This window comes from Carcharodon carcharias, chromosome 12, assembly GCF_017639515.1.
Source record: "Carcharodon carcharias isolate sCarCar2 chromosome 12, sCarCar2.pri, whole genome shotgun sequence".
NCBI classification, from domain to species: Eukaryota; Metazoa; Chordata; class Chondrichthyes; order Lamniformes; family Lamnidae; genus Carcharodon; species Carcharodon carcharias.
The window spans coordinates 50632952-50649254 of NC_054478.1; the positions used below are offsets into that span (position 1 = coordinate 50632952).

The following is a 16303-nucleotide window of genomic DNA, read 5'->3' on the forward strand; positions in this document are numbered from 1 at the left end:
AGGTGAGAGCTGATTGGTGAGTAGCGGGTAAATATTTTTCTCCAGTTTAAAATAGATTAAGCTAAGAAAATGTAAGAGTTCTAGTTTTTATTTAAAGTACATAAATAACAACTTTTTACTGTATTTAACTTAAAGTAAGGATCTTTTTTCAACTATAGGCATGGCAGGGCAGCTCAGTCCCATGTTATGTGCCACCTGCAACATGTGGGAAGTCCTAGATGTTTATTGCGCTTTGACCGACCACATGTACAGGAAGTGCCACCAGCTGCAGCTACTTGAGCTCTGGGTTTCGGAGCTTGAGTGGCAGCTGGAGGCGCTAAGGTGCATCCGCGAGGCTGAGAGTTTTGTGGATAGCACGTTTTTAGATGTGGTCACCCCACAGCTTACGGAAGTGCAGACAGAGAGGGAATGGGTGATCATCAGTCAGAAGAAAGGTGTCAGGCAGGTAGTCAGGAAATCCTCAGGGTGCATCTCGTTCGAGAACCATTTTTCTGTGTTGGAAAACAGTGAGAGTGACGGTTCCTCTGGAGAGTGCAGCCACGCTCATGGCACCGTGAGTGGCCCAGCTGCACAGGGGGGGAGGAAAAAGAGCGGAAGAGCAATAGTGGTCGGAGATTTGATAGTAAGGGGAACAGACAGGCATTTCTGTGGCCGTAGACGTGACTCCAGGATGGTATGTTGCCTCCTTAGTGTCAAGGGTGTCACTGAATAGCTGCAGAGCATTCTAAAGGGGTGGGCAAACAGACAGAGATCGTAGTACATATTGGTACCAATGACATAGGTAGAAAGAGGAATGAGGTCCTGCAAGCAGAATGTAGGGAGCTAGGAAGCAGATTAAAAAACAGGACCTCAAAGGTAGTAATCTCTGGATCACTTCTGGTGCCACGTGCTAGTGAGTATAGAAATAGGAGGTTAGTCCAGATGAATGCGTGGCTGGAGAGATGGTGCAGGAGGGAGGGCTTTAGGTTTCTGGGACATTGGGACCATTTATGGGGGTGGTGGGACCTGTACAAGGTGATAGGTTGTACCTGATCTGGAATGGGACCAACATCCTTGCGGGGAGGTTTGCTAGTGCTGTTGGTCGGGGTTTAAACTAACTTGGCAGGGAATTGGAATCCTGAGAGGAGGTTCAGCAGGGGAGATGCATTGCCAAAATTAGAAGAGAGAGCAAATGAGTCTGGAAGGCATAGAAATTATAGGCCAGTTAAGTCACATGGGAGTTTGGCAAGGTTGGATTGTATTTATTTTAATGCAAGGAGTCTGACGATTAAGGCAGATGAGTTTAGGGCACAAATTAACACATGGAAGTATGATGTCATTGCTGTCACATAGACATGGTTGAGAGAGGGGCAGGATTGGCAGCACAATATTCCAGGATATAGGGTATTCAGGTGAGACAGAGAAGGAGGTAAAAGAGGAGAGGGTATCGTAGTATTGATCAAGAAATCAATTGCAGGAGTAAGGAGGGATGACATTTTAGAAGGCTCCTTAAGTGAAGCATATGGGTAGAACTGAAAAACAAAAAAAGGAGCAATCACATTGCTGGGAGTATACTATAGGCCCCCAAACAGTCAGAGAGAAATAGAAGAGCAGATACGTAGGCAAATTTCACAGAAGTGTAAAAATAATAGGGTAGTAAAAGCGGGGGATTTCAACTTCCCCAACATTAACTGGGTTAGTCATAGTGTGATAGGTTTAGCGAGAGCTGAATTATTAAAATACATCCAGGAGAGCTTTTTAAGCCAGTACGTAAAAGGTCCTACAAGAGAGGTGGCAGTCCTGGACTTAATTTTAGAGAATGAAGCGGGGCAAGTGGCAGAGGTATCAGTGGGGGAGCATTTTGCAGATAGTGATTATAACTCCATTAGATTCAAGATTGTTATGGAAAAGGACAAGGTTGGGCCAGAACTCAGAGTCCTACATTGGGGGAAGGCCGATTTTAATAAGATAAGATTTAGCCAGAGTGGACTGGGAGCAGCTACTTTTAGGTAAATCTGCGTCGGATCAGTGAGACTCATTCAATAAGGAAATAAGGAGAGTACAGGGCCAACATATTCCAGTAAAGATAAAGGGTGGGACCAACAAATCCAGGGAACCTTGGATGTCAAGGGATATACAGGATTGGATAAAGAGAAAAAGGGAGGTTTATGGCAAGTATCAAGGGCTCAAAACAGTGGAAGCCCTGGAGGAATATAGAATGTGTAGGGGGAATCTTAAAAAGGAAATTAGGAGAGCAAAAAGGGGGCATGAGAAAACATTGGCAGGTAAAATAAAGGAAAATCCAAAGTTATTTTACCAGTACCTAAAGAGTAAGAGGATAACTAGGGAAAGAGTAGGACCCATTAAGGACCACAATGGTAATTTGTGTGTGGAGCCGGAAGACATAGGGTTCTAGATGAATACTTTGTGTCGGTGTTTACAAGTGAGAGGGATTTGGGTATGGGAATCAAGCAGAAGGACTGTGATATAATTAAAGAAATTAGCATAGAAAGGGAGGAGGTTCTAAGTGGTCTGGCAAGCTTAAAAGTAGATCAATCTCCAGACCGGGATGAAATTTATCCCAGCTGTTGAGTGAGGCAAGGGAGGAGATAGCAGGGGCGCTGGCAATAATTTTCAATACTTCTCTGGCCACAGGAAAGGTGCCAGAGGACTGGAGGGCAGCCAATGTGGTACTTTTATTCAAGTAGGAAGGAAGGGATAAACCAGGGAACTACAGGCCAATCAGTCTAACCTCAGTGATGGGGAAACTATTGGAAGCAATTCTGAGGGACAGAATTAATCTACAATTGGAGAGGTAGGGATTAATCAAGGACAGTCAGCATGGTTTTGTTAAGGGGAGGCCATGTCTGACCAATTTGATTAAATTTTTTGAAGAGGTGACCAGGTGTGTAGATGAAGGCAATGCATTTGATGTAGTCTACTTGGACTTCAGCAAGGCTTTTGATAAGGTCCCGCATGGGAAACTGATAACAAAGGTAAAAGCCCATGGGATCCAAGGCAATTTGGCAAATTCTTGGTCGAGGGGATTTTTTGTGACTGGATGCCTGTGTCCAGTGGGGCTGCACAAGGATTGGTGTTGGGTCCCTTCTTGTTTGTGGTATAAATGAATGATTTAGACTTGAATGTAGGAGGGCTGGTCAGTAAGTTCGCGGACGACATGAAAATTGGTGGGGTGGTAAATAGTGAGGAGGATAGCCTTAGATTACAGGAGGATATAGATGGGCTGGTCAGATGGGCTGATCAGTGGTAAATGGAATTTAATCCTGATATGTGTGAGGTGATGCACTTGGGCAGGACAAACAAGGCACGGGAATACACGAAGAATGGTAGGACCCTGGGAAGTACCCAGGATCAGAGGGACCTTGGTGTGCATGTCCACCGGTCCCTTAAGTTAGCGGGACAGGTAGATAAGGTGGTCAAGAAGGTATATAGGATACTTACCTTTATTAGCTGAGGCATAGAATATAGGAGCAGGAAGGTTATGCTAGAACTGTATAAAACGCTGGTTAGGCCACAGCTAGAATATTGCATGCAGTTCTGGAATCCGCATTGTAGGAAAGATGTGATTACACTGGATATTGTGCAGAGATTTACCAAGATGTTGCCTGGGCTGGAGAGTTTTAGTTACGAGGAGAGATTGGATAGACTGGGGTTATTTTCCTTGGAGCAGAGGAGATTGAGTGGGGACATGATTGAGGTGTATAAAATTATGAGGTGCATAGATAGGGTAGACAGGAAGGAACTTTTCCCCTTAGTGGAAGGATCAATAATCAGGGGGCAAAGATTTAAGGTAAGGAGCAGGAGGTTTAGAGGGGATATGAGGAAGAATTTTTTTCACCAGAGGGTGGTGGGAACCTGAAACTCTCTGCCTGAAAGGGTGGTAGAAGCAGAAACCCCCATTACATTTAAGAAGTATTTGGATGTGCACTTGTGTTGCCATGGCATACAAGGCTATGGGCTAGTGCTGGAAAATGGGATTAGAATAGTTAGGTGCTTGTTTGACCAGCACAGACTTGATGGGCTGAGTGGACCCCTATGACTCTATATAAACTGCAGCTACTCACCCCAAACACCAAGAAGAGTGCAGCCTCCCAATTCAGTGACACATCCCCATGATGCCTTCTGAACCTCGTGGAAACTCGCCGTGATTTCATCTACCCCCCACTCTGGCTGTAGGAGGCCCATCAGTCTCACCACTCCAGCTTGAGGGGCAGTGGCAGAGGTGGTTATTGCCAATGCTGCATGCAAGAAGTCAGCCATCGAGTGCAGAAAACGGATGAATGATCTCACCCAGGGTAAAGCAACCATCTCATCAATCTAAACTCACACACTGACAAGGCGATCACATATTCACTGGCATCTCCCTCACTGCCAGCTCAAGGGACATCACCATTCACTCTCGCACACACACCTCACATCACCATCTCGCCTCATCTCCTCTGGAAACTGCCTCCTCACCCCTCACCATCTTGAGGCCATTTGCACAGATCAGCACGTGTCCCCACACATACCCTGGGATACCCCCACTTCCCCAGTACAGCACTTGCCCTGCAGCCTCTTCCCTTGCCTGAGGCCACTTCTTCCCCTTCCCCAAGCAAGAACTTGCCAGGCAGCCATTGAAAAGCCATCCACATATGGCTGATCTGATAAGTAAAGACCTACCCGTGATCCCCACTAAAAGTGATGTGATGCTGTCTGTGAAGCCTGGTGCTGATGACTGTAAGTGCTGACTGAAGCAAGGTAGGCAAACAAACCTTGAAGTCCCAAGCGAAGTGCAGCCTGCCAAGTGCATGCCTTATATATGTTGTTGTGAAGCATAGTGGGCAGAATTTTGCCTTCGGATGGCGTGCGGGCCCCACCGTCTGGGGTGGCGGGTGGACAGCCGACCACTGCCACTGAAACGGGACCTGTCGCCATTTTGAGTGGGCGGGCCAATTAAGGCCTGTCCAGCGGCATCCCCGATGGGAAGCGCTATGCGCTATGCGCTTCCTGTGCAGGGAGGAGGGAATCCCCATTTGTCAAAGTGCGCTCCTTCGCGCATGCACACGAAAGAGCTCACATCTCCTTGAGGCTAAGTGCTGCCTTAGGGAGTTTAGTGACAGTGCACAAAAGTTAAAAAATAGAAAAATAAAAATATTATTAACGTGTCCCCCTCATGTGACAATGTCATACGAGATGGGACATGTTAATAAAAATGACATAAACTTTATTAAACTTTTTAAAAGCGGACATGAAACCTTATGAGGATGAAGTTTCATGTTTTTCCAGAAGCCCGCTGGGTCTCCTAGCCTGCCCGCCAGCCTTAAGATTGGACGGGCAGGTCTTTAATGATCTTAATTAGCCCGTTAAAGGCCTTAATTGGCCATTGACAGGTCGGCGGGCAGACAGCTGATTTCGCTATCCGCCCGCCTTCCTAAACATTTAAAGGGACCGGGATGACGTTAGGGGTTCCTCCCAACGTCATTCCGCATCATTTTCCCGTCGGCAAGCGGGCCCTGCCCCCAAATCGCTGATGGGAAAAATTCTGGCTAGTGTGTTTTCTCACCGACATGATGGATAATCCAGCAGGGTGGGAGGGTTGGGATAAGTCCGCCAGGCTGGCCTTATAATGATATGCTGATGTATTTCAATGAGTTTCCTGATGTTCGGTGGTGGGGAACGAGGCCTGCCAGCAGGCGCAGCAGACGATCACAAACTGGTTCAATGACATCATGAAACCGACTTTTGACTTCCTGGCTGTATTGTCCGCTCACACCACCGAACACGGAAATTCCCGGCCCTAGTTTGCTCAGGCAGGATTCCTATAGAGTGGTTTCAGTTGTTGGATGAAATATTTACCTCTTTTTAGCATCAGTTATTTTTGTTGGGTAGCCTGCCATTTTCAGGAATATTTTCTTGGCAATATTTTCCTTTCATAACTCTTGCTGATATTGTCATTTAAGTCATCTCATATAAAGCCGTGAGCATAGATATTCATTTGGGAGTTCTAAATGCACTGAGTGATTTATATGAGAAAGAGAAGTTAATAAGTTGACCAATGTAAGCAGGTACCAGGACACTTGATGCATTTTGTTCACATTCATCATTACCCTGGAATTTGCATAGAGAAGCTTCTTTCTTCCAGCATGCACTTGACACGTCAGAGCAGATCTGCCTTTTACCACTTATGTTTCACAAGACACGTTGCCACTGAGTACTACCATTCACTGCAGGTTGCCCTGCAGGCAATATTTGGAGCAAGGTTGACTCTTACTGTAGAGTCTTCTTGCGAACAGATCCTTTCAAGCTATCCCAAGGACATCTGTCATGTTACATGGTCTGATACGCACATATGTATCAAGTAATTCTCCAAAGCTATGTCTGAAAGGAGCAACAACATCATCACTTTCATATTGATCCTGTTCAGCATTCAGTTTCACTGAATGACAAGGTTCCTTCAAGTGCAAACCTTTGTAGATGGCATCCATGTAAGTGTTACAATTCTTCACATCAATCTCCTGGCCTACATGAACAGAAAGGGTTTGCACTCAATTAATGTTTAGATGGTATCTTATCTCTGAAACATCACTGAGCAATATCTGAAGCAAGGATTAATCTTCCTGTATAAGTTTTCTCACTAAAATACGCTTTCAAGCTATCCCAAGGACTTCTGCCATGCAGCACAGCCTGGCCATTATGCTTCATTGTCTGGTGTATCACAGTGCGCACTCATTTGGGAAAAAAAATCATTGGTGCAGAATACCGTTAATGGACCCAAGCTAAATTATGCATCCATGATTGTTGATTCACTAAAATAACCCTAGATAATGGAGGAGTTCCATGATCATTGGGAGGGGAAGTGCAGGAGCAGGCGCACGTGGGCGCGCCTCCAATTGGTGCCCCCAATAGGGGGGCGAGCCGCCATTTTACATGGGCTGGCTAATTAAGGCCCGCCCAGGGTGATGTCCATCAGGAAGTGCTACACATTCCCTGTGTGGGCAGGGGTGGGGGGGAGGGTGGCGGAGTCCCTCAGCCAAGAGTGTGCTCTTTTGTGCATGTGTGTGAAAGAGTGCACTCATCTCCCTGAGCCTAAGTGCTGCCTCAGGGAGATTGGTGCCAAATTTTAAAATGGTAAAGGGGCAAAAATAAAATTTTCCTGACATGTCCCCTAATGTGACACTGTCACATCACTTGGGACATGTCCAGCACTTTTAATCAAACATTTATTAAATTTTTTAAAACCCTCATGAAATCTCATCCCAGCCGTGGATGAGGTTTCATGCTTTTTCTGAAGCCCGCCAGGGCTCCCAGCCTGCCCGCCAGCCTTAAGGTTGGACGGGCAGGTTCATTAATTACGTCAGTTACTTTTTAAATGGCCTCAATTGGCAGTTGACAGGTCAGCGGGCGCACAGTTGATTCGGCTGCGCCCCCACCGACCTGAAAATTGAAATGACGGGGTTCCGCCCGACGTCATCCTGCATCATTTTACATGTCGGCAAGCGGGCCGCATCCCCCGCACGCGACCTAAATATCCTGACCCACCCCCCCGCCCCCCCTTAAACCAGCTTATATTTCACCCTCTTTTCTATTTTTCCTTAGTTCTGTTGAAGAGTCACACGGACTCAAAACGTTAACTGTGTTCCTCTCCGCAGATGCTGTCAGACCTGCTGAGTTTTTCCAAGTATTTTTGTTTTTATCCTGGCCCATATGTTTGCTTTGCCACCTCTGCCATCTTCACCTGAAAGAAAGATGCAGCATGCAGTTTTATCATGTGAAAGAATGCTGTATACAGTTTTGAAATGCCATGTCCCAGAGTTGTGGTTATTCCCATGTGCACTGCAGTGAAAAGCACATTTACCTTTGCCTCCCTTCTGATACCAGGAAATTATTTTCGAGCCAGGATCTTGGCCAGCTGCCTCCTCCCACTGAAGATTGCACGTGATTTTTGACCTGCGGCTCCAACCTGCACCAACTTTATCGACTGTGATATTGTGAACAACTAGACCACTTTTCTGCCACCACCAAAATTTGCTTTTAGAGCTAACATGCTTTACAATCTGACACTTCACTCGATCTTTACTAAGTATACTGCAAATCACACTGTCTTGTGTGAGGCTAGCCTATTTAAATTAGGATAGGATGCCTATCGTACAACCCTGTGTGTGTTCACTCTGGCCTGTTTCATGGCCAGCTCAATTTTATCTTTATGGAAAAATTGAGGCAATGTTCTCATGCTTCCAAGCCAGACAAAGCACCAGGATCTGCAGCATTCAGTCAGTTCACTTTTCCCCAGCTAAGGATGCTTCGGACCTTTCATTTGAAAAATATAGGACAAAGTCTTCAACCCCATTCTGGAAATAGGTTAGATTAAACGAGCATTAGAATATCAAATATTCTATTATCCAAGCCAGTCTGTCTACTTTTTTAACATTTCCCAGGAGCCTAATGTTTCAGTGCCACTCAGAACCAGGCAATGAACTAGCATAAAATATCTTGCGTATCTAAGGAGAAGTGTACAATGCAATGATCTTCAGGTAATAAAAGAAGCAAGAAATCTCAAATACTTGAAATTGGAAACAAAATCAGAATTGGTTGGTAGCACACAACCAGTCAGTCAGCATCTGTGGTGAAGCACAGCAGGTCCAGCATGCTACATAAAGAGAAAATAAAACAAGGGCCCAACCCCCAATCACTCCTACAACAAAAATGCCAACATTCTCCCACCAGGCATCAATTGACCCACCTCATATCACCAGCATCCATTGATGCTGTTCCTGAAGTTTGTGTTGAGCTTTGTTAGGACTGAGTAAAAGACCAATGACTGAAAGATCAAAGTGAAAATTGAAAGGAGAATTAAAATGGCAAGATACAGGGAGCTGAGGCTCATTCTTGCAGACAAATTGGAGATGATGTCAAAATAATCATGTAATCTGCATTTGGCTTTCTCTGTTTCCATTTCTCCCAATAGATTGTCAAATATTATAACCCAACAGAGAGACATTCATGTTGATGGTCTGGATATTTAAAGGCACATATCTGCTATCCCCAGCAGTGAATATATAATGAGATCCAAAAGTATTCTACTAAATCAGCTAGCCTTACTTCAAATGATGTTTAGTATATTCAAAGATATCTCCAGTATCTTTTTAGCATTACTGTAGTTTTAAACCTGGTTCAGTTTTGCTATTGTTGTTTTCTCATACCCAAGTTGTAATTGAACCTTGAATTGATTAGGAGTTGGAGACCATGAATGACATTGTCTGTTTACAATGTGCTCTGCGCAAAATTTTCCCTAGAGTCTGTCAAACTTAGCTGTATTGTGGCATCTGGTGATATCAAATCATTTGAATTATATTTCTCTCCTTTATGAAAGAATCAACCGATGCTTTGATTTGTATAACACAGTCTTGCATTTTTTTTTATTTGGCATAATTAAATTTTAATTTATTCAACATGTATCGCTTTGAACAAGATAGAAATCATTGCCATTGAATGTAATACATCTTTGAAGTTTGAAACTGATTTGATAGAATAGATGTTAATAGAAAAATACATTTCTGAGTTTCTGCATATGAAACATTAATTTTAATAACAGAATCGGTACAATATATCTCAAGCTCATGTGGGAAATACCTGCAAAATCTTGCTCTTTGTTCAGAATCCTACAGGCCAGAATCAAAATAAAAACAAAAAACTGCGGACGCTGGAAATCCAAAACAAAAACAGAGGCTAGAATCAATCATGTTTATATTCCTTAATGAGGAGCAAATCTTTGCAACCTGCAAAATAATCCAGAAAATGCTGGAACAACAGAAAAGGTCACTGAAATGTGAAAAGATGGATTAATGCTTTGTCATGACTAAGCCAGGATCTACTCCGAAAATATTAACTTTTTTTTTGCCAGCCCCTGATTAATCTGCTGCTTGTTTCCAATGTAAATAGATTTCCAGAACTTGCAGGATTAGTTTCTTCTTCTTGGGATCCTGCATCCTACTGCTGCATGGCGATGCACCACGTACGTCAGATAGATTTGTTTGACCTTGATTTTGGAAGAAGATAGGGAAATAGATTTGGAGTAGGATGAAGGTGGAAAAGTGAGCACTCTAGGTCTTGAAACAATTGCAGCATGAACTGGAAGGATAGAAGTTACTCCTTTTGTTGCGTTTTTATTTTCACTGCCCACAAAATTGAAATGTAGTCATGTGAAAGGGGAGAAACACTGAGGACTTGAAATGAAATAAAAATATCTGTTCATTAGGAGTGATATTTTAACAATGAATACAGGGGCAATTTCTACATTAATCAAGGCTAGAATGCAGTGAGCCATTCTAAACTCCATTGGCTTTGGCAGGAATGTGAAGTCTCACTGCCTTAAAATTCCGCTCCAAGTATGAAGGGAGGAGCAATTCCAGTGTGTGACAAGTATCCTATTTTTGTATTAACAGGGAGCTCTGGAGAACACACCAATCAATGTACCCATTTTAAAGTGCCAGAGTCAGGTAAATCTGGCAATACCTAGCCAACTTTATCCCAGGAGCAGCTGTAGCAGCAGTGAACTCTCTCTTTCAAGTGCCTGCAGTGAACATTCAAGTGGCTCCTTTACTTGGAATGAAGGAAAGACATGCAGTAAGAGGGTACAGTTTGAGTCTTATTAAGTGAACTTCATTTGACAAACATGATTCTAGAATGTTAGTACAGCTGGCTGATCTTTCTATTAACCAGTTTTAAGAACATCAGGCCTAAAACTTCTTGGGGATCCACTTTGTTGGCACAACTGTAGTACAGTGAAACAGCTATCTGCCCTATCCCCAGGCTGGAGACGTTGTCCCAAATCCTGGGGATAAGACCATCTGCAATGGCATACGGGTAATCTATAGCTGAAAGAGTACATAAGCGTCAGCCATTCTGAACCATCAGGAAATTGCTGCTATGTGGACTCGTTTATCAAAATCCATATGGTTTAAATATTGCATTGCTGGAAAGGTGTCACCTCACTCTAACAGTGGAGAGGGGGAGCAGCAACAAACCACAACAAGAAGTTGCCTTTTCTAGTTTTATGCTCCACATGAAGCATAAGGGTCTTTGAACCTCTCTGAAACCAAACATCTTTGGTTTGGAATCTTTTACAGGCCTCAACAGGACATATACCAGCTAGCTTTTAGCTGCCAAGTGTTCCATGGAGAACCGAGGGTATAAAAGGGAAGAATATTCTAGGGAAGTCAGTGCATGCCACAACTGCCCCGCCACAACCCCCAGATACAGCCCTATGTTAAGGGACTTTGAGTGAAAAAATGACATCCCCAGCCAGAAAATAATTCAAGCAAAAATCAGGGTGGAATTTCAAGAGATACCCACGCTATAGCCTTGATCCGAGCTGGAATTTCAGGACCTTTATGCCAAGAACAAATAATGGTTTAGGAAGTCTGAAAAAAGAAGGAAGCCACTTGTGAATAAACAGGAGTACAAAAATTACAACAGATCCCTACATGTACTCCCAATGACAAATAATGAGAATGAAAGATGCAGTAGACTGCTTCTTTATCCAGGCTATATCGCTTTTGTCTGCTTATTCATGCTTCATTTGTTTTCAGTGGATGAAAAAAATATTAAATATTAGTATTCTCAGTTGCCATCTTGTAAGAATACTGGGATCATGCCCTGACAAGAATATTAATCCTAGTTTGTTGACTGAATTAGTAATATTTTCCTTTTTGTTTATAGTCTTCTCTAAGCTGGGAAAAGAGACTCAGTATTGGCTCCTCACTTTCCAGCAATCTCTCTAGTCCTGCAGAAGAACTACCTCCAACTCGGGAAAAAGAAAGCCACATTCTAGAAGGATTAAAAAAGCTACAAAAGAAAAAGCCTCTGTTAGAACCATCCTCAATTGTGTCAAAATGGGCTTACAAAGATTGTATGAACTCAAATGAAGGAATTTACTCTCTGGGCCTAAAATGTCGGAATCGCAATAAGAGTAAAGAGCAAATACCTCTTAAGGTTACCAATAAAGACATGTGCTTAGAGCAAAATAAAACATTTGGGTATGATTCTGATTCACATGATGATGCAGATGATGACTGTATAGCGCTCATAACCACAGTGAATGAGGTGCCAAGTAAAGACTGCAAATCATTCTGTAAAAAACTAACACACAGTGTATCTGATAGTCTGTTTAGTTGGGATGGTAGTGTAAAATGTGTTTCGGAAAGGCTTACTCACATAAGCTCAAGAGAAAAGCCTGAAAAGTTGACTAGTTTTGTCAGTAGCTTTCAATCGAGTGAAAAACTATGTACAACCAACAAGTTGCCTGTAAAGAAATTGCAGTTCAATTCTACCAAACTGCACTATAAAGATTTAACTATCCAGCTATCTGACACTGAAGATATTGAGATGTTAGACGAACTGCGTCCGGAATGCGAGGAAGAAAGAAGTTCTTCTGATTTTGTAACAAGTTTATTGACTGACAAACGGTCAGTGAGTCATGCAAACTTACTCAGTTGCAAAAAGGCATTCTTCTCATCTGCAGATAAAGATGAAGGCCATTTTTCAACTTGCTCTGATAACAGGCCAAAGACTTTGAGCTTGCTGAAAGAAAATTGTCAAGCAACCAAGGCCGTAAAAACATCATCTGAAGAATGCCTTACAATAGTGTTTGATGCTGAAGATGGCCAGCCAATTAAGTTTAATTCCCAGCAGACAGCAAGTGTCACTGTGTCTTCAAATGAAATTTCTAGTCCAATTGCTTTAGATGGGAATCACCAGCAAACTGTTTTTGCTAAAGATGCTGCACTAGTGCCTCAAGGGCTGATAAGTTGTCAAAGAGGAAGTGATGCAAGGAATTATACAGTTTTAGAGTCATTGCAAGGTCATACCGAGCAAAAACAGTTAGAAGACCCTGAAGCCAACAAGAAAATATTTAGTTCCATTGTTCGTACAGATTCTGTAAAGTCTGAAAGGCCGTTGACACCACACATTCTTCAACAGGATAAAGTATTGAAGCCAACTTTTAATGCAGCTTATAAATCAAACTGTGCACCTTCTGTATCTTCCCTGCAGACAGCTTCTACTCAAAAGCCACGTCTAACCAAAATACCTAACAGAGGCAAAAGCTCACCGCAGAAAACCTCTAAAGTAAACAGCATTGAAGTTAGCAATACATTTTCATCATCTGGTTCTCTTATCCAAGACAAGTCACCATCATTATCAAATGTAAAACTTACCAAATATTTAAAAATGCCAAGTATTAATATTAATCACTGTTTAAAAGATGGTTCCACCATTCCAAAATGTAGCCCACAACTTTCTCAAGACTCTAAAATTGCATTCTCCAATGAAACGGGAAAAAACAATGCCAATATAGTACAAGGATCTTTATTATCCAGAAGGCAGATAACAGATCATGGAGAATGTCCCACACGAGATAAATATGATAATTTAGAACTAGAAGAATTAAAATCTCCATCACCTCCACCTCCACCTCCACCAGGGAGATCTTCTTCTTTACTATTTAAACCAAATTATGAACATTCACTGAATATAGCAACAAAAACTGAAAAATGCATTCCTGTTGACACAAGCAAGGATGCACCTGCATGTTCATCTTCAAAATCGCATGGAGTTACAAGTTCTGCTTCACCTTGTGTCCTGTTGACTGAAGAAGTACAAAGTCAGCAACCCCAGAAATCTCCCGTAGAGGCTGATTTGTGCAGGCCCCACCACGAGAAAGCATTTCAAAACCCCCAGGAATCAAATGGAGTGGCTAAAGACTTGACAGTGGGCTCTTTTGAAAAAAGATATCTGAAGACAAATTGTTCAAATACTTCTCCATCAATGCACATTCAACCTTGTTCTCAAACAGCTGTTAAAGCGATTAGAAGTTTAACATGCATTCATTCAAACCAAAAGGACCCATCTCCACAAAATACCTTTTCTGCCAAAGCAGGGCAAGTAAGTGAAAATGGGTTCATGTTACAATGCAAACCATCTAACATTTTATCAACATCTTCACAGTGCCATGCATCAAGCATAAATGAATCTTCATCTCAGCCACAGCCTTCTTGCTCGTCTCCTTCTAGTTTTAGTAATGGACATACAAACGTTTACTGTTCTGATGAAAAAAACTTGAAAACTCGAATTCCTATTGGACTTAAAGGATTTTTAAAATCTCCCCCGTTACTGAGAAAAAGTTCAACTGTACCTGGGAAGCATGAGAAAGATAGTATTAATATCTGCTCTAAAGGAAATGCAATTCAAGAAAAATCTAGGCAGGCTGATATATCAAAAAATACTAAACCTCTGGAACAAACAGATTCATTAGTTGATTTTGAGAAAACAGGTGACCTTCAGGATGGTCTTGCTGTTAAAATAGGTTTCTCTGCAGACCTTGAAGATAAAACAAAGCATGACAGAAGCACAGCAGCTGGGAATGATGTTGATAGCATAGAAATTAAGGCATTTAAGAGGTCAATTTCAGCTAATAGCAAACCCAACCTTAAGCCAGCTCTAGGCATGAATGGTGCCAAAGCTCGAAGCCAGAGCTTCAGCAATCAGACTGGGGACAAGCCTTCTGTTTCAGTGGTCGATGGCCCAGGAAAGGTGCGAACCCAGATAATCACAAATACAACAGAAAGAGGTAATTCACTGACAAGGCAGAACTCTACCGGTGCAACAGAAGCATTGCAAACTAAGCCTGCTTGTGGCACTTCAGCTAATCAAAGTCCTTCACATTCTCCAAGAACAGTGGATATTCCCTATTCACGGCAAGTGTCATATGGAAGTGTAAGTAGCTCAAGCAGCCATCATAGCAGTCCTAGTAAGTTACCTTGTAGAACTCCACCAAAGGGTGATGGCCATCTTAGTTCTTTAAAGTTTGATAGCAACCAGTCACCACCTCAGAAGGAAATCCGAAGTCTACCTCCAAGCGATAAATCAAGTGAGAAAAAATCTAAACCAATGCCTCAGAAAGGAAAAAACGTAATGCAGACAGGATACGAGTCTCAGTCACCACCAAAGATGTCTCCAATGGAAAGTCTGAGCAAACCACCGAGTCCTTTAAAACTTAATATGGTAAAAGCCATCAAGAAACAAGAGAGCCACTCAAAGAGGCCTGAAATTTCTGACAAAGTACTCATTTCACCTTCTGCTTCTGGGTCACAGTGTAGCATTGAAGCGAAAGTCATGTTGGGAATTCAAGAAAATATGCAGAAGGTGCAAGGACAGGACAAGGTTCAGATATTGGAGATAAAGCAGAAGACTGGGCCTTCAATAGCCAAGTGGTTTGGGTTCCGGAAAAGCAAGTTGCCAGCACCGAGCAGTAAGAAATCTGATGCTTCAAAATCCAAAGATGAAAAGAAAGAAACCAAAAATGGATCTGGTTCAGATATCAAGCAAACAAAAGTAGACAAAAAAAAAGACAAAAGAAAAAATGAAAAAGCCTCTGAAGAGGGGAATGAAGTTACTAAAGAAGATATGAATTGTGATAAAAAATTAGATGGTGCTTTTCCAAATAAAAGTTGTGAGATCACACGACATGAAACACACAACAGTAGAAAAAGCAGCCTTGCACCAAAACACCACGGATATGAGGATCATGATGTTCCAATGAAAGATTCAACAAATGACCAGTTCCTGCAGGAGCTCCTACACAGGTTAAGATCTCAATTATTTTGTATTAAATATAGCTTCACGAGATTATTTATCAGTAGATATTCTTTATTCAAACTCCCTATTCTTACAGTTTCATATAGCACAAAAGTTTTAGGTTATACACCAAATAATTGCACTTGAATATCAAATTACACTCTTTGATGATTGGTTTTTAGTTTGGTCTAATCTTTTCTGGTATAGATTTTAAATGTTTAATCAGCAGTGCACCACCACTGTGCACCCTAAATTGGAGACTAAAGGCCATTCTGAAACTGAGACTGGAGCCTCCCTCTTTTGCTTAATTTGGGTTCCTGTCTCACATCCACAGGTAGTTTGCCCCTTTTCCAAAGCTAGATGTCAAGCTACTTGTCTTGCCAACAGCACCTCAAAGGTAAATTTCAGGGAGTTAGGGTGGAGTAGCAGTTAGTGGGGAGGGGGTGTCTTTTGCACGTGCACTGTGAAGTGAGGAAGTTCTCCTACTCTTCCTGGCAGCATACCAAGGATCTTTGATTTAGGTTTGTTTTTTAAATAAAATTGCATTTCATTGTCGACTGCAGAAACTGATGAAAAATCCCAAGCGGAATAGGTCGAACAGCTTTTTCAATGATATCCAACCAATTTTCACAAAGGGACTTAAAACAGGTATTAAGATCCTACTTTCCATATGTAAGTGGCCTAATGA

General features: G+C 42.4%; 1 protein-coding gene across 6 annotated transcripts in view; it reads left to right on the forward strand.

Annotated features, from left to right (window-relative positions):
* The window catches only part of LOC121284922 (nck-associated protein 5-like), a 716253-nt gene that overhangs the window by 612412 nt on the left and 87538 nt on the right, over window positions 1–16303 (forward strand). For all 6 annotated transcript variants that reach the window (XM_041200836.1, XM_041200840.1, XM_041200841.1 and 3 more), the window contains 2 exons: window positions 10425–10613; window positions 11701–15623. In XM_041200836.1, the coding sequence (XP_041056770.1) occupies window positions 10425–10613; window positions 11701–15623 (4112 nt within the window). The remainder of the gene's footprint in view (window positions 1–10424; window positions 10614–11700; window positions 15624–16303) is intronic.